The following is a 20,756-nucleotide window of genomic DNA, read 5'->3' on the forward strand; positions in this document are numbered from 1 at the left end:
AAAAAGGGTGATCACTGATCAAATGATCAGTGGTCATCTGATCAAAGGAAAAATGAATTGGCAGTTTCACGTCTATTCAGATAAACTTCGGTCCTCTTTTCTGTATAGGAACACCTGATTGAGAACGAAGTGTCTATTCTGCGTCGAGTGAAGCATCCAAATATCATTATGCTTATAGAGGAAATGGACACCCCAACAGAACTCTACCTGGTGATGGAACTGGTCAAGGTAAGACTAAGGAGACTTTTTTTTTTTTTTTTTTTTTAAATTCTCTGTAATGGTGTGAAATTGAGAAGTATCTAGGAACTTTAAAATCTTGGGAGACATAATCGGTGATAACTGAGATAAGATTTCAGTGGCAACCTGCATTTTTAATCATGCAAATACTCTTGTCCCTCAGTTATATTAATGGAATTTACATCTCGTCAGTTGTAATTAGACTACTTACACAGATCTGAGGTAATTTTGCAATATGTGCAGTATAGAGAGAAGTGGATAATGGTTTTTATATCATGTTTACAATATGTGGGGGTAATAGTAATATGCATTTACTGACAGAACACCTGCATTTATTTCACTAATATCTTTATTTAATAATTTGCTTTAAAGAAACAAATCCTTTTAAATTAATTTATCTTAGTAGACAATAGATATAACAAATAGTTTAAACTCAAGTGTTTATGGTCCAGCAAAATTAAAACTCAAAAAATCTCACCTGTTTTGCTTATATCAAACATTCACTCATCTTATTTCCAATACACCAGAAAATAGATGCTACTTTCATACATGTACAGAGAAAACAAAAATCTTCATTTTGCTGTCACCTTGTGAGCCAAAAACACAAGTTGCATCAAGTTTCAGTCATGCACTCTCTTGTCTGTGTTCTGTACATACTCAGCAACACAGTATATGAGCTTGATTGGCATGTCAGATACAATTAATATATATCATCATCATGACTTTTTATTTCTGTCTGAAACATTGCTAGATTCAAGAGTCCCTTCTAGAATGGTTGCCAGACTGGGAAACTCTGAAGAAAGTCTGTAGTTGTTGAATTCATAATTTCTGTAGCCTATCCATGTCTCTTCCTTGCTAGAAGTTATTTTTATATAGTAGAAGCTTTTTTGGTTTTAAGACACTATTTTTTTGATATTTTAATACACCACCATCTTGGCCTGTATTTCCTGAATTGCTGCCTCTCTTCCATGCGTATTGAAATGCTTGGAATGCCACCCACAGCTCAGACAGATCACTCCTACAGATGTATCCAGGGTAACCATCATAGGGACACCCACATAAAATTTGTGTCAATGACTGGAAATGCTGCATCAGTAACACACTTACATATTGTTATGTATTCTAAGAGGAATAGAGCGTCTATAATCAGACTGCACAACTGGCACATTCAGAAATCACCTGTAGGTTCTGCACTATAGGTGTGTCATAGAATCATAAAATCATTTAGGTTGGAAAAGATCATGCTTATGCTGTTTGTCCTCTTCAGCTATATTTATTTGATATTTCTGCAATATCTACAGAAATTCCAATTTGCAGTTCATTACAATTGCTGAATATTTTTTACATTAAGCTTTTTATTATTAGTCTAATTTACATTACTTTAGGCTTTTCTCAAAATCAGGGCTGGTTTTTGCTATGTAAAGGTATTATATTGATTAGATGAAGAAAAGGGAAACTGTATGCCTGTACCTGTAGGTAATATAAATGAATGATCAAAGATAGGAAGATCAACAGAATGAAATCAAGACAGAGAAGAGCTGTATTTGCCCAAACTCAGACACCAGAAGCCTGGAGTACAGTTGAGAATTTAATGCAGATGACCCAAGTCCCAGTCTGGTGTCTTCGTGACAAGATAATCTTTCAGCAAAATAATTTTTTTACTGTTTAACGAGCATTTGAGCATGCCTTTTGTACAGGAAGATTTTACATAGCTTTTTTATGAAATACAGTAATCTTAGTTATTTTTCATGTAGTGATCTATTATCTTTCCATTACTTTAGGGAGGAGATCTATTCGATGCTATCACTTCTTCTACAAAATACACAGAGCGAGATGGGAGTGCAATGGTTTACAATCTAGCCAGTGCACTGAAATACCTTCATGGTCTCAACATTGTGCACAGAGACATCAAGCCAGAAAATCTCCTGGTATGTCCCATTTATTTTCTAATATTTTCTCTTACTTTGTTCTCATTAATGCAAATGCTTGTATATAAATGTCAAGGAGCTGAGCAGAGAACAGCAGGAATATTAATTTAGAGTAAGTATGTATGAAATAAATCTGCCATGAGATAGCAATCACCATAACCCAAGTGAGCTGTGCTCAAACCTGTCCTTAGACCTATCTTTATTTACATTTTGATTGGCTGCCATTTGGATAAGCAGGAGTATTGTCTCACAAAACAATGAATTTTAAAGCTATGTCAATGAATTATTTATTATAGTTTGCAAGTGGGAGAAAAGGTGGGCTGAGTGCCATTTCTTTGAATGATCATATGGTTATCAAGCAATTTTTTTTTCTTTTTCTTTCACTGTCATAGTAGGAGCATCTTTCTGGTGATTTACCACTATTCTAGCCATGAATTAACTCTGTACATACATTTATTTTGTCCTAGGGGACTGACTACTTTTGTTTTCAGCAGAGACATAAAATAACTGTGTTGACAAGAATTACCATGAAGTCTGCTTTGGGAACTGCTTAGACTACAGTTTACAGAATGGGAACAGTGTGCTATCTTGCTTATACACAGAGGTTATACTTACATATTACATATTGGGTATTAGACATTACATGTTGTGCACTGAACAAACAGGGCCATAATGTCCCCTGCCTGAGCTACTGTAGTCAGGAATGCTAGTAGCTTTCATCCACACTTGGTAGGCATTTCTCAATCCTGTTTAATGAGCTTGCATCTAGAGTAGGAGTCATGGCTTATCCCAGGCTGGATTTTGAACTATTACAAGGATAGGGCTATAAGCTGAAAATATTTTCCAATTAATAGTCAATTCTTTCTCAACTAAATTCTACTGACAGTGTTCAGCAATTTAAATAAGCCCTCAAATAAATTAGATTGTTTAGCAAAAGGAAGCAGGGCTTCTCCTGGAAAATGTAGTCACATCAACATGGCATTTAAGAGAAAGAAAATGAAGGTGGAAGTCTTACATACTACTAGTAGGTGCATCTTCAAACACAGACAGTCCAAAGAAATTTTAAGCTCTCATTAGTGATTGAATTAATTATAAATAGGCACAAATGTCCTTTCTGCCTAGAAAGCCTAAAGAAATGCAAATCTTATTCACTGTGATTGACAGTGGTAGAATGTTAAGATAACATACTGGTATTGAATGCAAATAATTCCTGTCAGTTGCTACCTATAATTGCAAGTAGTTAGTTCTTTTGCATAGGGTCATCCAGCTGTCTGAATTACATTGTCTTCACTAGCCATGCATTTAAAAATACAAACACTAAGAGTAATAGCAGATATGAAGGTGTTACATCAAGGAGAACAAGTGTTTCCATTAATTATATGAATTACACATGGGAATGAAGGAAGGTATTGCTGCCTTGGCAGTATTCAGTTGTTTGAGGAAACCAAATAAATTCAGCCATTCTGGAGTGCTACATTCTAGAAACTAGATCCCATTGAAATCATGTTGACATAAACATTTTACTGTAAGAACAAAACAGATTAATTTATTAGGGATGTTTCCTTTGGTGTTCGTCTGGTTTGATTTACTCTTGCTATCACTGTCATATAACACTTTTGTTTCTGTTAAAAATTTAGCTTCTTTCATCAACAAAATGGCTCAGAACAAGATGTGCTAGATTCTTTATGGGGCTTTTGGTAAGATCCACTTGGATCTGCACAGAAACCTAAACATTTCTCAGTCAGATTTCTCACTCTTGTACTGAACTTGCCTAGACTAAGCTTAGGGAATATCCAAGACGCTAACTAAATTTATGCTAAGTTAGTGAGAGACGTTAAACAAATCTGTAGCTGCCAATCCCATTTTAAACTCATCAAATGGAAGCATAGTATTATATGTTTCTTAATATATTTAAAACTTCTCAGCATTCTAGGATTGGGTTTTCTTTTCCCCCTCTAGTTGCTTGAGGCTATATCATGGTCTGACCTACATAGCTATCAGACAGCTCGGTTGAACACTAGCTCCAGCCACACTGTGGCAACCAATGGTCATACCGTTTTTCTCTTCTTTCCCTACAGGGCTGTGGAAGTTACCTCTTTTTCCTATTTTCTTAGTGCAATGATTATTATTTTCCAAACAAATTAAAGCATCTAAAAAATGCAGATCTCCTCCTCATTCTGTTTTTATTTTGCTGATTCTAGGTATGTGAATATCCAGATGGAACCAAGTCTTTGAAGTTAGGAGACTTTGGACTGGCAACTGTGGTTGAAGGACCTTTATATACCGTCTGTGGTACACCCACATATGTGGCTCCAGAAATCATTGCAGAGACAGGGTGAGGATGACTAAGACATAGGTCTTGTAACCAGTTATTTTTGGCAGGTAGCTCCTAACTGTTGTAAGAACTAGAATGCTCTAATAGGATAGTCCTCCATATTTTTGTAACCAAACCATCTATGAGAAAACAGACATCATTCAGTTCCTTGAAGAGGCCAGCTTCCTTGCTCACCCTGCTCCCAGCATTCACCTTTGTCTCCTTACCATCTCCCTAGGATCAGCGCTGGCACAGTAGAGTTTCTTGGCTTGTGTTCCCTGCCTCACGTCACTATTCCGAGCCCATTGTACCAGCTGTGGCAGCTGCCTGGGGCAGAACAGACAAGCAAAACACAGTGGTCATGTTTGTTAGAAACGGAATATTTTATATTGGAAGAGACTCTAGAGGTCACCTAGTCTAAACCTGTTCTCAGAGCAGGTCTAATCAGATCACGTTGATTCAAGTGATCCTGTTTGGGTGACACATGCTATTTGATAACTGTTGGTTTAATTAAACAACCCCATTTTCCTGAATTTAACACATGGTTGTATAAATACAAAAAAATTCAGTAAAATGGTAGAATTTCACAAGTCATCTTTCCTTTTAGACCTATTAGACATCCGTTCCATGCTAGCTGACTCTTGACATAGCTGTGACCATTCTGAATTTGGTCTTCATAATGGAGGGAGGTTTGTTGTATTGTTTCAAGCATTGTTCAGTGCATTTGTCATATGGACAAATATTTCACAGCTGCAGTGAGCTCAAACATCAAAGGGCACTTCATCTGCATGTTTTAGGTCTTGACAGACTGAATCTACTGGATAGAAAAGAATAGGAAAGGCCTCTTTTTGACCTCTAGTGTTTTAATTTCTGTGCTTTAGAAGAAAAGTGCAGTTCTTTTTCCCTCTGTTACTCACTCAAGAGACTGGAGAATTGGTATCTTTCTTGTTGCTTAGCAACATATGATAACCTTAGAGATAGTTACTCCAATATGGGAACTGAGAAAGCACATCCTTGTCTTTTATCATTAGTGATTCTGGATTGGGAAACCTTGATGGTGAATTGAATCTGGGTATATTCAGAAGACCCTGGAGAGCCTTGAGGCTTATGCAGGGGTGGGGAGGAATCAATGAAAAATGATGTTGTCATGGTTTCCAAAAGACTGTGAAGGATGCTAAGTAAAATGATGCTTAGGTATAAAATACATTTCCACATCATCAGCAAGTAACTTAGAACATATATATATATTCAATATATATACATGTAACAATATATATTCATGTAAATGTAATCATTTGATTGGAATGACTTTTTTAATCCAGCACAAGTAACACAGTCTTGTTTTCTTAGATATGGCTTAAAGGTGGATATCTGGGCTGCAGGTGTGATCACATACATACTGTTATGTGGATTTCCACCATTTCGCAGGTGAGTATTCCTGTATGTCAAAGGGAAAAATAGTAAAGAACCAAGTTCTTTCTAAGCGAGTCTTACCTATCTCCCTGAAGAAGGCATCTGGGGGGAAAAAATTGATCAGATAGACACATTTTCTTTACCCTTTTTTTCTTTTTTGAAATTGTTTTCACATGTTCCTTTTGTCGGTTTTGGGATCAATTTTACTTATTTTTCTAAGGGAGCGACTGGTTTACTGCTGTGTAGAGGGATATGGTGGTGTGAGGGCAGTTTCTTTTCCTTTTGTCTGCTACGTGTATAGCAGTTCAATGAACGTGTATACTTTGCCCTCTAGTGTTTCTGTTTGGACACAGCAGCTTACTGGTTTGTAGTGTTGAGGGTGAAGGCTAACGGCAAAACTGAGGTGAAGGGAAGAATTTCCTTATGTTGCATTTTTAGCCTTGTTAATCTTTTTGATAAGTGTCACATGAGCGATGGAGTTTGCAAACATGAATCTTGCTACTCAGTGTCACAATATGTATGTGTTCTACTAAAAATCAAATGGATATGCTTTGTGCCTCAGCAATTTTTTTGCCAGGGAATGAGAGGGAATTGGCACATTTTAATAGGGAATTCTCCTCTTAACTTATAAGTTTTTTGTGCGCAGTCTGTTTGTCCATTTTTTACAGCAAAATACTTAGTTTGTAACTAAAAATCACCAGACTGAATAAGACTATTTTGTAAAGAATACAATATAAACAATTGTCAATGGAAAAAATTATCATTTAGTTTAGGTATTTGGGTTTTGCACACGGTTAGTTCATGTTTAAAACTGAAAACGTGTTTTGAAAGATATATTCTACAAAAAAATAGCAATTGCTTCAAATAGAGTTTGGGGGCTGGGCATGGAGAATATCCATACCATGCTATTAGAATCGGGTCTTAACCAAGGTTAATAAATACTTATTGCAAAACCAAGCCAAGAGGTAAATTGTTCATTACAGAAATAGGTTGGGTGGATGTTCAAAGTGGCTAGGGGTAACTAAGAGAAGTTAAAAACCAAAAAACCCACTGCCGTTGGTCCCTGAATATTCACGATACCATGGGTTTGATACAAAAGTAGTTATTCTTCCAATATCAGTAGCCTGATATTGAATACAATATTCAGTAAACTAAATGTATTGTGTTTTCCATATTTCCTCTTTGGATTTTGAAAATTCTCCTGTTGTGATGATAGTTTAACAGAAGAGGCTCATTTCTCTACACTTCTTCCCCCTATCATATGCTTTCTGTAGCAAGTCCTTTAGAACTAGGCTGCAAGTGACTTATTTTTTAACTACCTTTCCTGTTCCTGTATGTTAGATATGCAGTCCCTTTTCCAGTGGAATTCCGTTCACCTCAATACATATTTTTCACCTCAATATATTAGTTTTTCTGTTCTCATCGCTCCTGACAGCGTAACTATGGCAAACACCTCAGAAGTGCTGCCACTGTATGAACTTGCAAATTATGCATTTATAGTAGTTGATATAACATAATTTCTGTTCCTTCCCCAAATCAAGTTAAAATTTCACATGACAAATTGACTAATTTCTCATTATCTTTTTCATTACTGCTGTTCTACAGTGAAAACAACCTTCAGGAAGACCTCTTTGATCAGATACTTGTTGGGAAGCTGGAATTTCCTTCTCCCTACTGGGATAACATCACTGATTCAGCAAAGGTACTGATATGTTTTTCAGCCTGAAATAGTGTTTCTGACAAGCCACTGAAAAGACTGTGCTCTGTTGGAAAGGCAGAATAGAACATTCAGAACAGACTCTTACCCACTTCTAGCTGCTGTGCCTTTTTAGTTAGCTAGCTTAACAGTGCTTGATGAAAGCTCAGGTTTTGCAGGCCAGCCATCATGTTACTGTCTGAGTAAGTAAGTGTGGCAGAATGCCAATTGCATTCAGTGAACATCACATGCTATTCAGTTTACTTAATGATGGACTATTATACCAGGTTCAGTGCTTCAGCTGTAAAATAAGTGTCTCTGAATTTTTCCCTCCTATCTCTTCTAAAAAAGAAAAATTATTGTTTTGTGGACTGAATGCAATTGACATAATTTGTTCCTATTTTACTTGAGCCAGTTATTAGAACTTCTTTTCAAAAGATGCAGCCAGCTTGATTTGCCATTGCTAATAGTTCTTATGTTATCATTGCCTTTTGTGTTTAAAATGATTGTCTGCAGGATAAAGGTTCCACCTTTTAAGCCCCACTTCTCAAGCTAATTCAGTAACGTACTCTGAATGATATCTGAGGACTCTAATTAGCAAGTGGAGATTATTTGTTATAAAGCCAATGAGAAGTTGCATTTTTTTCTGCATTTCCCAATGGCTCTTTATCCATTTGCCAACATTTCCCAAGCCCCAATCATCTCATGCTCTTCCAGACATGCATTCTGAAAAAACAAGGCCGTCGATCTTGGTACTAAAGGTGACTTTTCACTTCAGACTTACACAGACTAAATAACTTGGCTGGTTGGGAAACCTCTCACTTAGGTATGTTACTATCTGCCTGAAGAAGCCATTTCCCAAAACTGAAGTGATGAACAATCTTCTTGAAATACTCTTGATAAGAATATGAAGACTGACAATTTGGAAGCTATGAAAGTTTTTCGAGGGAGGATTTGGCTCCAAGTACATGAAGTTGTTCATTTGGGAGGGGGACATATTTGTCTTAATAGGCTCGTAGAACCAGGAATTACACCAATAAACTAGTTGTTAGTTGCATAAGAAAAGACTTGAATGAATAAAGAACTGATGAAAGTTTGTTTGGGTTTTTGGTTTGTTTTGGTTTGTGTGGGGTTTTTTAAATTATTTTACTGACTGCTTTGTATCAATGACCTCTTCAGGTTTATCATATCTGTAGGCAACATTAACGGAAGGCCCACGGAAGTGTTTGATAAAGCTAAAGACATCTGCTCTAGTGCCTCTAAAATACGATGAAAGCCACAATACCAAATCTTTTGAGATTAAGTGTATAATTAGTGGAATTAAGCATTTTTCTCTTTCTATTCATCTGCTTTTTTCTATACCAGGTGATCCTTAGCTGATGAAATGAGTTAAATGTCTTTTATTCTTCTGGAGCAACACAGAACAGAACATAGTTTTCAAATAATTTCAGCAGTTTCTTGAATTTCAGATGCAGCTTCTTGCCTCTGATGTACTCTTTATGTACTGTTACTTCTTGCCTCTTTATGTACTGTTACTATGTGCATGTACTTTGCCCATAGTGGATCTCATCTGTCCCAGGTTTGTTTTCATTTTGGTCACCTGCATGAATATATAGAGAACAAACTGGAACATTATAGCTGATTTTTTTTTTTAACATTTCCTTTTCATCTGGTTTCAAAAGACTCTGTGAAACATGAATACAGTAAGGAAGTTGATATGAAATATGCTGTCCAGCATACTCTTAAACCTAAAGGGCAAAGTTTTTATTCCGCTGAAGACACCGGTTCTGGCATCAGTGTAAGCTGTTTTTTCTTTCACACAGGTAGCAAGAAAATTCCAGTGAGAAGAACTTGGTGCAACAGTGTTTTCCATTGTAATATCCTTGCCCACTGTCCTTAAACTCTTCTCTTCCCCCCCTCCCTTTTTTTTTTTTAATAAAGGAGTTAATTAGCCTGATGTTACATGTGAATGCAGAAGCCCGATATACAGCAGCACAGATCCTAAGCCATCCCTGGGTGTCAGTGAGTAAATTACATTTTACTTGTCTCTAATTCAATCTTAAATCTGTAAATCTATCCATTAAAGTGTAGTTTTCAGAAGCAGCAATACACTTCTACTATGCCTATTTATGTTCATTGAACCACTAGTCCCATTTCCACGTAAAAGAGAACAGCAAGAGTCTGAAGGTAGCTTCAGCAAAAACAGCATGTTAGCTTCTGTGCTCTGAAAGAATAGTGAGGGTATCACTTGCTGAATGCAATTAGAAGGTGCTGGGGGTTGCTACAACCCTGCTTAAACATAACACAACAGGCAGATGTGTGACTTGGTCATCTTTTTTGTTATTTCACTTTCAACCTAGAAAATAGTCATCTCAAAAATGTGTATGTGGAAGCACTGTTGTGCATGTTGGCATCTTACTTGCTGCAATGCTACTTAAAGTATGATGTCATGTTTCTTGAAGCACTTCAAGCTTCCTAAGACAAATAAAATTAGCAAATAAAATATCTAATTTAACATAGGCACTAAGCTGATGGCTGCCAGGTCCTTCATCTTTTTGGGCAGCAGCAGTGGGGAACACCAAAGTGCATTGCTTATTGATTTAAAATCAGTTCATTATTAATAAATACTAGATTTACATGTACATAGTCAATGTTTATTTACACACACATTTTAAAAGAGGGACTGAATATGATCTGTGGATTTCCCTCAAACAAGAGAAGACAGCTATAATGAGTGTTTCTATGCATAACAGCTCCTCTCAAATATATTTATGGTACTGTATAATGTTGCCACACTTAGGATGTGATGAACCATTTAAAATGCTGATTTAAAAGAAAGCCAAATGACAAATATGCTTTTTATTTTTAACATGGTCGAATCAAACTTGCAGCTTATAATTGTGGGACAAATCAATGGTCTGAAAGCATACAGTGTCACATGGCATTTTAAGAAACAGAAGTTCATACATAAAACAGTCGTTGCTACGTTCCTTTCCTCTGTAATTTGTCTTAACCCATTTGAACTGCATCTTATGTAGCAGAGTGCATTCACTTTTGGGCTGCCTGTCTGAACGCTTACTTCACATTAAAAAGCAGGAAGTATCTGAGGATAATAGAAAAAAATCTGGTTTACTCAGTTACATTCAAACATATTTTTGGTTTTTTTCCTAACTTGAATATTGTGTTTATTCTTATACAGGATGATGCTTCCCAGGAGAATAATATGCAAGCTGAAGTAACAGGTAAACTGAAGCAGCACTTTAATAACACCCTACCTAAGCAAAATAACACATCTGCTGGGGTTTCTGTCATCATGGTAAGAAAAATGAACATTTTTATACATTGATATCATACTTTGCGTATTTTCCTAACAGTGCTCTATGGGCATGTGTGGTGCAAGAATAGCAAAAGCAAAGCTAGAATAGTCTCTAATTCTAGTCTTTATTTATGTATAGTGTGGAGTGTCTTATCATCGCTTGAGAGCAACCAAGTCTATCACAGTGTGCTAGCTAAGCTATAAAAACAAGCTTTCAAACAGAAACATGTAAACACTAAGTAGTTTTATGTTGAAATGAAGCTTATTAACGATTTGAAATCTTTCATTATAAAAACTGTAATTTTTTATCATACTGACCACCTAGTTAATTAAGTAGTCTCTTTCCCTGTGCCCAACCAAGTATTACTTGGTCTTGAGCATACTGTTGTTCAACACAATGCTTGCTGGGAAACCAGACTCCATTTCAGAAACTTTCTTCATACTATTGAATGTTTACCACATTAATTTTGTCCCAATCTAACCCCTTCTATGTTTTTTCTGTTCCCTCATGGGGAACTTTCTTCAAAGCATACAAAGGAACCCTGTGACCTATAGTTGAACTTAACATAAATAGTAATTCCAGAAGGCAGATGTGTGAATCATGGTAGAAGAAATGGAGTTTACTGCTACCAGTACTCAGAACTGCACTTGTAATTGACCAGTCACATTTGCAGAGAAGATGCAACTGCTATAGAGATTGAACTGCTATTCTGTTCTTATTGTGGTCCATTCTTGTGTAATGCAATGATGGACACTGAGCACAAAGAGTATCTTCAGTTACTAAAAAAAAAATATGAAAGTAACATAACAGTGATTTCCACCCCTCCCCATTAGTATTAATTACTCTCAAAGTCCACCCCACTTCTATTAACAAAGAATTGTTTTAATCATCTGAAAGTAGGTAAATTTAAATAATGTTTCTGCATACATACATGCTTTTGCAAATACTTTTATGTGGAATTAAATAGGCCAAAGATTTAAATGTAGGAAAAGTGGTAACATAAAAATAAAAATGAGAGAAGTCAGAAAATGGATTTCAGGTTCATGCTGTTGTCTACATTTCATTTGACAGTTTGACTTGACAGTTTGAGAGGGACTTCAGAGCTTCATTCTTTATACTGTTGAGACTATGGATAAGCCTGAAGCTGAAAACTGGTATAAAATGTACTATATGTAATAAGAGCAATCTTAATTTTAATTCTAACTCTCAGCCCCTCTCCAACTTGCATGCCACTTAAGCCTGTCTCAGATCTCTGACACAGCGTAGCTTCTGGCTTCTTATTGATGTGGGTTTTTTTCTGATTCTGTTAGCTACTGACATTCCTTCAGCCAGGGAAGTGCACCTTGTTAAAACTTTTCATTTTCCCTTTTCCTGCCTTATTTTCTTCTAACAGGTATGGAAGGATGTAAATGCATAATTATTTCTGAAAGCAGCTCCCAGTTATTGCTGAAGGGAAAAGTAATTTCTTGTTCAAAACACTGTAATCTAATGAGGGTTAAGCCCCCAATTTGTTATTCTTGCCCTGGTTTATCTAGAGCATTGAAATTTAGTTATCTTCATGTTGAGTCCTTCACTTGTACTAGCACTCATTGCTTAAAAACATTCAGATTCAGACAAGCACAGTATTGTAATTCTCATGTATTGCAGTGCATTGCTATATCAGTCCATCTGCATATTTAATGGAATCCCTTTTAGCATCACTTCATTCAAATATTGTCATCTGGCCAATGCAGATAATACCATCATGTGGCAGATAAGTAAAACTGCACATACCTACTTCAGTGTTCTTGCACAGGAGACTCTTTCTGCCCCTAAAAGCATGTTGCTATTAATTCATTACCATTTTTTTTTTTGTCAATTTTAAACTGTTCTGTAAATCTAAATTTGTTGCAATTGTGTTGGTTCTGCTTAAAGTAAGTCTAGTTTCTGTCCCTTGCTTCCCTCCTTCTTCCTCCTTTCCCAATGCCTGCATTGCTTTCCTCTGAGTAGGTCCAAGGCAATGGTACGTACTAACTGCGATGCTTTGTTCTGCTGCACAAAAAAATATATGTTCTCCATTTTTAACAAGAAGAAAGGAGAAATAACTCAGCCAGTCTGAAGTGGAAAGAGCGAGCTTTACAGCCACACAAAAACAGTAAAGGAAAATCTTTTAAACACTTACAAAAAAGTTTTCCATGTTAAGTGATGTATATTTGAAATATCCTAAGGAAACACTGATATAACTAGCTATTTTTGACTTCCTCAGACATATTCCCCTGGGAGTAATTTTGTGCATGTCTGTATGTTACAATATCCAAAAGCAATTAGAAATAGATGGAAATCTATGAAGACAGAACCAAAAAAACCAAAACCACTGAAATAAACATTGTTTCAATTTAAAATAAAAATTTTAATTATCACTTCAGCCTTTATGGTATCACAGGGCTAGTCAGAAGGCAATCAGCCCTACATTAATAAAAAACATTCTTAGCAACAGTAAAATTAAGCCTCCTCTTCAATCTTTAAAAAAAAATAAATCCTAAATTGCATTACATAGGTATGTATTGCTATGTGCAAGGTGTGACAAATATCAAAGGCTGCTGTGAAGACAGGACAGGAGAAATCACCATCAGCATGAACTGAAAGCATTTCCTTTCCCTTTTAAATAACTTATCCTGCCACTGGAATAGCAGATACCTTTTTATTCACAACTCTTTTTCCAGCAAGCAAGAGGAAATGTAATCCTGCCAGCATAACAGCTACTTTGATAATGAGAAAACTCCTGCACATCATAGCTAATCTCAAAAGCCTAGATACAGTTCAGCTAGTCATTTCCCTGCATGCCCCATTTGCAGAGTTGATTAGTAGTAGCAGAGAATTCAATTGTGTACTACTGAATTTTCTCCTTGTACCTGTATGCATGTAGGCTAATGTTGTAACTCAATTAAAAAAAAACAAAACAAAAACCCCAAACCAAAAAAAAAAAAACCAGCACCAAAACCCAAAACACCCTAAATTCAAAATACTTAAAACTTTTCTTTTTGGGAACTGGGGGAGGAGGGGTATCATGAGGCTGCTTACTACCTCCCCTGCCCCAGCACACAGCCATATCATTATAGAGAATAAAATAGTTTCAGTAGAAGAGTCTGAGTGAGGCTGATTCCAGAACAACCCACCATCTGTATGACAGAACACCATCTTGTTCCAGAACAACCCGCCTACAAATTCTAGAACTCCTCTATTTGAGAAATCGGAGCTACTAGTCCAGTTCTCTTTGCCATGTCAGGTAAAAGAAAAATTTGAATTCAGGTACCTCATAATGAAATAAGTTTTCACTACCAAGCTATATGATCAGTTTGGAAAGAAGAGGATAAGTACCTTATTTCTGCTGTCTTTGATGACTTTGATGCAATAAACCACATCTGAAAAAAAATACATGCTAAATTTAACTTGTATCAGAAAATTATTTCGGTATCTAAACCCACATATTTTAGTGAAGTGTATTAGACAAACTCCACTAAGAATACATAGAAATTTTCACAGTAGTAAAGCAAGTCCTCCTGAGCAATCAAAAGAAAAAATTGCTAAAGAAAAGGCAAAGCACCCGACCTTACTTTACAATTACCACATCCCAGCTCAAAATATGAAATTCCACATAACAGTCTTGTATATTGTTTACACATACATATGCAGGGGGTGCCACAAAGGTGAAACATGTATTTGTGCTCTGCTCCTCGGTTCAAGTGTCACACATTTGTGGATTACTGTAGAAAGCCCAAGATGTACATGACCCGTGTACCTTGCACCACTGTACATAACTGAATAAACTACAAAGAACTTAATCTGTATTACCACTCGTACTTGAAGATCTTCCATAAAGTAAATAGTTAAGCCAGGAAGTATATGGATTTATAACGATCAGTATCAGCCTTCTAACTATGAAACAAGACCAATTGCGCTGTCCTTCCAAGTCTTAGAAAGCAATTTTGACATATATTTTTGACACAGGACTACTAGATTTATCTCTAGGTCACTTTAGACATTCCACTAGCAATTAAACATTGCACTGTTGTTTAATATAACTTGCAGTATCCTTCAGAGGGTATGAAAGTTGTCAGCTTCAGCAGACACACCGCATACTGCAGATAATCCACCTACTGCACTACAGAGTTCTCAGTTTTCATTCTAACCTGCTACTTTCTTCTCCAGTAAACTAATTTTTAAGTATAGTATTCAGAAATGATACATTTTTTGCTACTGTGTCAGCTTCATAAGAGGTCATTTGCCTACTCTCAACAATAAGCAGAAAAGTAAACCCTTTAATATAGGAAAAAATCATTAGGTTTTCATCTGTCATCTTCACAAACAGATACATTTCTGTACCATGTGGTTCATTACAGAAAAAGGTATTAATTAAGCTTTCACTAAGCATCATGTGATTCCTTGTGTCTGCAAAAACACAGATACATAAATTTTGCTAATAGCTAGTATGAAGAGTTCCTGCTGTATGATAACCACTAGTCTTTTTTTTTTTTTTTTTTTTTTTTCCACATCAGACTTGCAAGACAAAATTTTAAACTCACAGCATCATGGCAAACATATGTCTGGAAGATGAGTTTTCCTTATGTTTTCCAAATTCAACACCACAAAACACTACAATTAATTATACATAAGATTTCTAATTGTATTTCTCCTTTTTTTCTGGCTCTAATGCATGCACTTAATGTCTTGTAGATTGTTTTAACGCTTAAGTTAAGACAGGGTTTTGATTTAACTGCTCTTTTCATATTTTGCCTTGGGGTTTTTTTGTTTGTTTTTAGAACACAGCTCTAGATAAAGAAAGTCAGATTTTCTGCAGCAAGCGCTGTCAGGACTCTGGTAGAGCTGGAATGGAGAAAATTTCTGCAATTACTGCTGCAGCTGATGATCCTCGTGTGGCTGAGTCCAAGACCCTCTTCCCTGCTGCTTCTGAGCCACTCAGATCCCCCACACTCCCTGCCTCAGTATCTCCCGAGTTTGCTGGGGATCAGCCTGGTGCGTAGGACTGATGAAGCCAAACCCAACTGAAGCTCCCTGCACTCTCGCCACAATTTCTCTTCATTTCACATGACAGTTTTCAGTTTGCGTGCACCCTCTCGTGGCGAGCCCAAGGCAGGCTTTGTCATGGGAGACTGATCTTCTAATAGTGGGTGAGTGAAGATGTGCTTTGAGTGCTCTTTGCCCTTGTCTTGAGAACAGCAGTAGGGGAAAGACTGTGGCAATGTTAGATGATTTTTAAGTTATCTGTGTTAGTTTAATTAACTGCACTTCACACAGCCTTGGGCTCTAAACAGACTAACGTACAGTGTAGCTAACCATATTTTTATATGAACAGTGAGATGATGAACAGTTACCTGGCCTCACCTTTACAAGCAGGCCCTGTTCTGTTCTTCTGATGAGGATTCTCAGAAAAGTGGGAGAGGAAGATAAGGGAAGAAAACTTACATTTACCTTCTATTCCAATGCCTCTATTTTTAGCCAAGTTTCTACTAAATGTGAAGAGGCAAATTTTCACAAAAAAATTTTTAGTGGACTAACTGTAAAATATTATGAGATAAACATTGGCAATAGAGGGAAGGATGGTTGTTTTTGCATCAAGTTTGTTATCTGACTTGCAGGCTGCAGGGTAGTGTTTAGAAAATATGAATTTAAATAAAGTGACTTGGGATGTAAACATGAGCACTGGACATTTATTTGTAATGAAGACTGGAGTCAAGGAAGCCTTTTTGTTCTAGCCATTTTCTACCCTAACCACAAGTGTCCCATCCACACTTTTCTCCAGGGTCAGACTACCTATTAGATAAAATAAAATTGCTTTGGACCTGTGAATGGAAAGCCTGCTGCATGTTATCTAAGCTAGGATGAATGGAGCAGTTCCTAGTTCTAGGGTGAGCTGATAGAGGAGCTACTATAAATAGCTGCCATCAATAGCTATCAGAGGTTTGTCAGTGCTATCCCCCTATTCACCTGGTGCAGGCACTGGAAACAAGGATTGGGGAGCAGCTATCCTTAATCTGCAGTCACAAGATAGATGAGGTTTTATCTTTACCATAATGCTTAGTTCAATATAGTATGTATTCAGCTTATGCTTTTCCTTTGCTCGTTCTTACAAATTGGTCATAGTTCATTTTCTTTCTTAGCTATACTTTCTACTAGAATTGTAAAAGAAAGACCTGCAATAAACTTTCTTCATTAAAAAAAAAAAGTCATTAATTTCTTTGAGAACTCCGTTATTTTGTCAGTGAAAATGTTGTCTTATTCCCTGTGGAGAGATTGAACAGTTAGATACCTACCAAAAAGATTTCATAAAATTAGTCTGAGGGATTCCCATAACCTTTTAAAGTTCATTGACTCCTATGGAAGACGTAGGTAATACATGACTGAACATGAGTGGTTTACCTTTTGAAGAGGCAATTAAAGATCAGAAAGTGCCAGCTGATAACAAGGTCATGGTACAGCTGAAGGATGTAAAGCATCTTGGCAAAAAAAGGGTAGTAAAGGTATGAAAACATATTATGTGTCTTAAACGATGATAAAAAGTTTGGCCTACAACCAGTCATTGTGAATTAACTTTGTTACAAGTTCACTACAGTAAGTTCAAGGTAGTTGGAGAGTATGGGAACGGCTGTTGTATAAAATCGCGTACATTTCTATTTTGGTACAGTGTAAAAATATGAAGATAACACTCTAGCCTTACTCAGAACAGAAACTAGCAAGAGTCTTAGGTAACCTTGTGTGCAGTTGGTAAATTCTGTAACAAGTCTTAGACTAAGCTAAAGAAAGGATGTGTAATTTCAGATGGAGCAGGCTAACCACCCATCTACAGCAAGGAAAGGGAGCCCCCAACAGAGAAGACAGTGACAGACTACTGAATTGGGAGATTAGTAAAGAGGGAGCAACAACAAAGTGATGAATGCTGGGTTCAGTTCTGGTTTTTATAAGAGGATGGCTATTCAGCTGTGCAAGGCCTAGATACTTATTTTATGAAGAAAAAACTGTCATGGATTACCAGAGATATCTAACAAAATTGTGTTCCACAAAACCTGATGCATATGTGAAAGGTTTGCCTTGTCAACAGCTGCCAGTTCTAAACTATTACTTTGTCTTATGGAAGAAGAGAGTAAAGACATACATACCCTGAATTCATGTCCCTAAGTTCATGACTGATCAACATCTAAACATTCTTAGACAAGTATTTCTATTCACAGAGCAGAGGCAGCTGATAGACTATGCTAAAACACCTATTTAAAAATAGTGACAACAGCTGGAAAAGATGATCATGTGGCCAACATGATCAGGTAAAAACATGGGAAAGCTGGGCAAGTTCTTAACTCTGTGTATGGCCTTAGGAAAGTTATATCACTACTCCATGCCTTAATTTATTTCCACAGATGGGTGCATAGGTGGTACGTTTGTGCTGCTCAGGGTATCACAGTTTAACGTAAAAATAAAGATGTGTTGGTTAACACTAAAACACTTAATGAAGAACTCGAAAGTATTATGTTTGGTTTGTTATCTATTGCACCTTCATTTAATCCTTCTCTCTGTAGAACCATCAGTTGCTGGAAGAAGGCAAAAATAGAAAAGAAACTGTAAAACAACTATGCTATCTGCTATAAAGGGAAAGTAACAACTTTAGAAACTCTAAACTCAAGTTACATGTTTGTCAGAAGGCTGTCACCTTTTTTGTTTCATAAAAGTCGCTGAAATTCATGTACCATTTTGACAGGTATTGAATAAATGCCATTTTTTTCAAACACTTAACAGTGACAGGACAACTGCTACCATGCCTACATTTTAAAAAAGGAATTATTAAAAAACAGTCGTTTTTAAAATTGCCGGTCTTTTTAGCTCCTTTGAACGTGAGTAGTTGTTCATATATCCCAATGGAGCCAATTCTTGCAGTTCTAAATTTGAGATCCCAGGACTGAATCCTCACCTGCTGTAAATCAGCATAACACTAAGTTCACTGAAATTCCCATTAAAATTTACCCTTTATAGACAATTATCGCCATTCCTGAATTTCTAAAAAATTAATTACAATAATTGTCAAAATACATTAAGGTAGATGGTTTACGGTTTACGGTGATGTTACTTTCAAGTATTGGCTCATGCTTACAGCTAGTCATTAAGAATATTTACATAAGTCAGTAAATTTTACTTTGGGACTACTTTAGTAAGCAAAGATCTCTTGTTTTTAGGTTGCAGACAGTTCCCCCCAATCTAAACTCAATACTTGAGGAAGAGAAGCTAGGAGGAAGTAATGACTAAAACTGATTGCAGGGTAATTTTTCCTCAACTAAATAAGTAATGTTTTCTTTTTTAAATATATACATTAATTATATATGTAAGATACCAGAAAGTATTTTTAACTTCCTTTTTACACTGAGTTTTCCCTTTCTTTCCTCCTGCTTTTTTTTTTTTTTCTTAAATAAAACAAACCAAAACAAAAGACAGGCTTTTCTATTAGAGTGTACCCAGTGCACTGGACTTAGGATCAAAAAGCATGAAGCTTTTTGTTTGAGCTGGGCAAGTTCAGTCTTTTAATTCAAGGAAGCAGGTCTTCTAAGACCTCATTAACTTCTCTCAAAAATAGAGGTTCTGTGCCTCAGGTACGTGGTGAGAAGACTACACGGCAACAACAGTAACATCCGTGAGTAACATCCAATGCCATTTTTCTTGCTCTATACTTAGAGATCACACTGAGCATATATGAAAGAGGCTGCCGAAATACACAAGTGATCAGGCATCCTTCAGCAGGTGCCAGACACTTTGTGTTATCTCGTGGAGAGCCCTGGCATACAACGAGGAGATCAGAAGCAAGATCCTGTATATGATTTCCAACAGGGATCACAGCTTTGGCCTTTACGAGAAGACTCTCATTTTCCTAATCTACTTGAAATAAACAAATGTTAGCTAGGAAGCAGTAACTTCTTATACCACTGCCTGTACGCTCACCAAAAAGGGGTTCAAATTCCTATTCACAGAAATTATTTTGATCATCTTGGGCTAAACCAACAAATTCATGCAGCAAGCAGGAGATTTTTATTTTAAAAGTCTCACTTAAGCCTGGTTTTCATATCTTTCTTCCCCCCAGCAGTCACTCGTCTAATTATCACAGACTGATAGAGTAAATTTACTGAAGTATTTATTCACTTTTATACAAATATACGTATTTGTCAATTACCTTTGTTTTTAACAGTTTGAAAATGGGAAATGATATTTCGCATTTACTCATTATTTCATTCAAGCTACATTTAAACAGCAATTGGAAAGCAACAGAAATTCACAAAACTAGTAACCTATCCAAAATGCTGGTTAAGTAAAACTGACTTTTTTTAAGATCAAAAAAAGGCAAGCTAATTGAACACTCCTACTGCAACCAGTTTCAATGTCTAATGCATACAAATAGGTATCTGTCAGGGGAATCCTTTCCAGGGGGATTTTTGGTTTGTTTTTACACTAAATTAGCATTGTAAAAAAAAAAATACCAGGGCAGGGACTGAAGAAACAAGCTGCCATGCAGCCATCCGCACCAAGAAGTTTTTCCTTTCCTCAGCTGTTGCTTCTGCTCTTGATTTTGTTTCAAACAGCATTTGAATTTTAAGTGCCTTTGTCATATTTGGAAACAGAAAGCCCAGAGTGAGAATTGTGTAAGATGCAGGTTTCAGAGAAGCACAGCTTCACCAAGAAGTAGCAGCAACTATTCCCTTCTCCCCAGAATAATATTTGCCAATTAATATGGAATACTGACGTTTAGAGTGCTTAAACTCTGGACACTTAAAGTTTAAACGTTTTGCTTAAAAAGACACTAGCTCTATTGTTTAAAATGG

The 20,756-nt window shown here is 36.4% G+C and overlaps 1 protein-coding gene across 4 annotated transcripts in view; it reads left to right on the plus strand.

Annotated features, from left to right (window-relative positions):
* The window catches only part of DCLK2 (doublecortin like kinase 2), a 94,129-nt gene extending 77,005 nt beyond the window's left edge, over positions 1-17,124 (plus strand). For 2 of the 4 annotated variants that reach the window (XR_007507802.1, XR_007507803.1), the window contains 9 exons: positions 109-228; positions 2,019-2,165; positions 4,367-4,500; positions 5,830-5,907; positions 7,498-7,594; positions 9,530-9,610; positions 10,788-10,904; positions 11,977-12,059; positions 15,705-15,833. Coding sequence is in view for 2 of the 4 variants with exons in the window: in XM_049815178.1 (XP_049671135.1) it covers positions 109-228; positions 2,019-2,165; positions 4,367-4,500; positions 5,830-5,907; positions 7,498-7,594; positions 9,530-9,610; positions 10,788-10,904; positions 15,705-15,926 (996 nt within the window). In the remaining 2 variants the exon portion in view is untranslated. Of the gene's footprint in view, positions 1-108; positions 229-2,018; positions 2,166-4,366; positions 4,501-5,829; positions 5,908-7,497; positions 7,595-9,529; positions 9,611-10,787; positions 10,905-11,976; positions 12,060-15,704 lie in introns of all 4 variants that reach the window. The other 2 variants (XM_049815178.1, XM_049815179.1) reach the window with 1 other exon arrangement.
* Positions 17,125-20,756: the final 3,632 nt, after the last annotated feature.

The sequence above is a fragment of the Accipiter gentilis genome, chromosome 12, assembly GCF_929443795.1.
Source record: "Accipiter gentilis chromosome 12, bAccGen1.1, whole genome shotgun sequence".
NCBI classification, from domain to species: Eukaryota; Metazoa; Chordata; class Aves; order Accipitriformes; family Accipitridae; genus Astur; species Astur gentilis.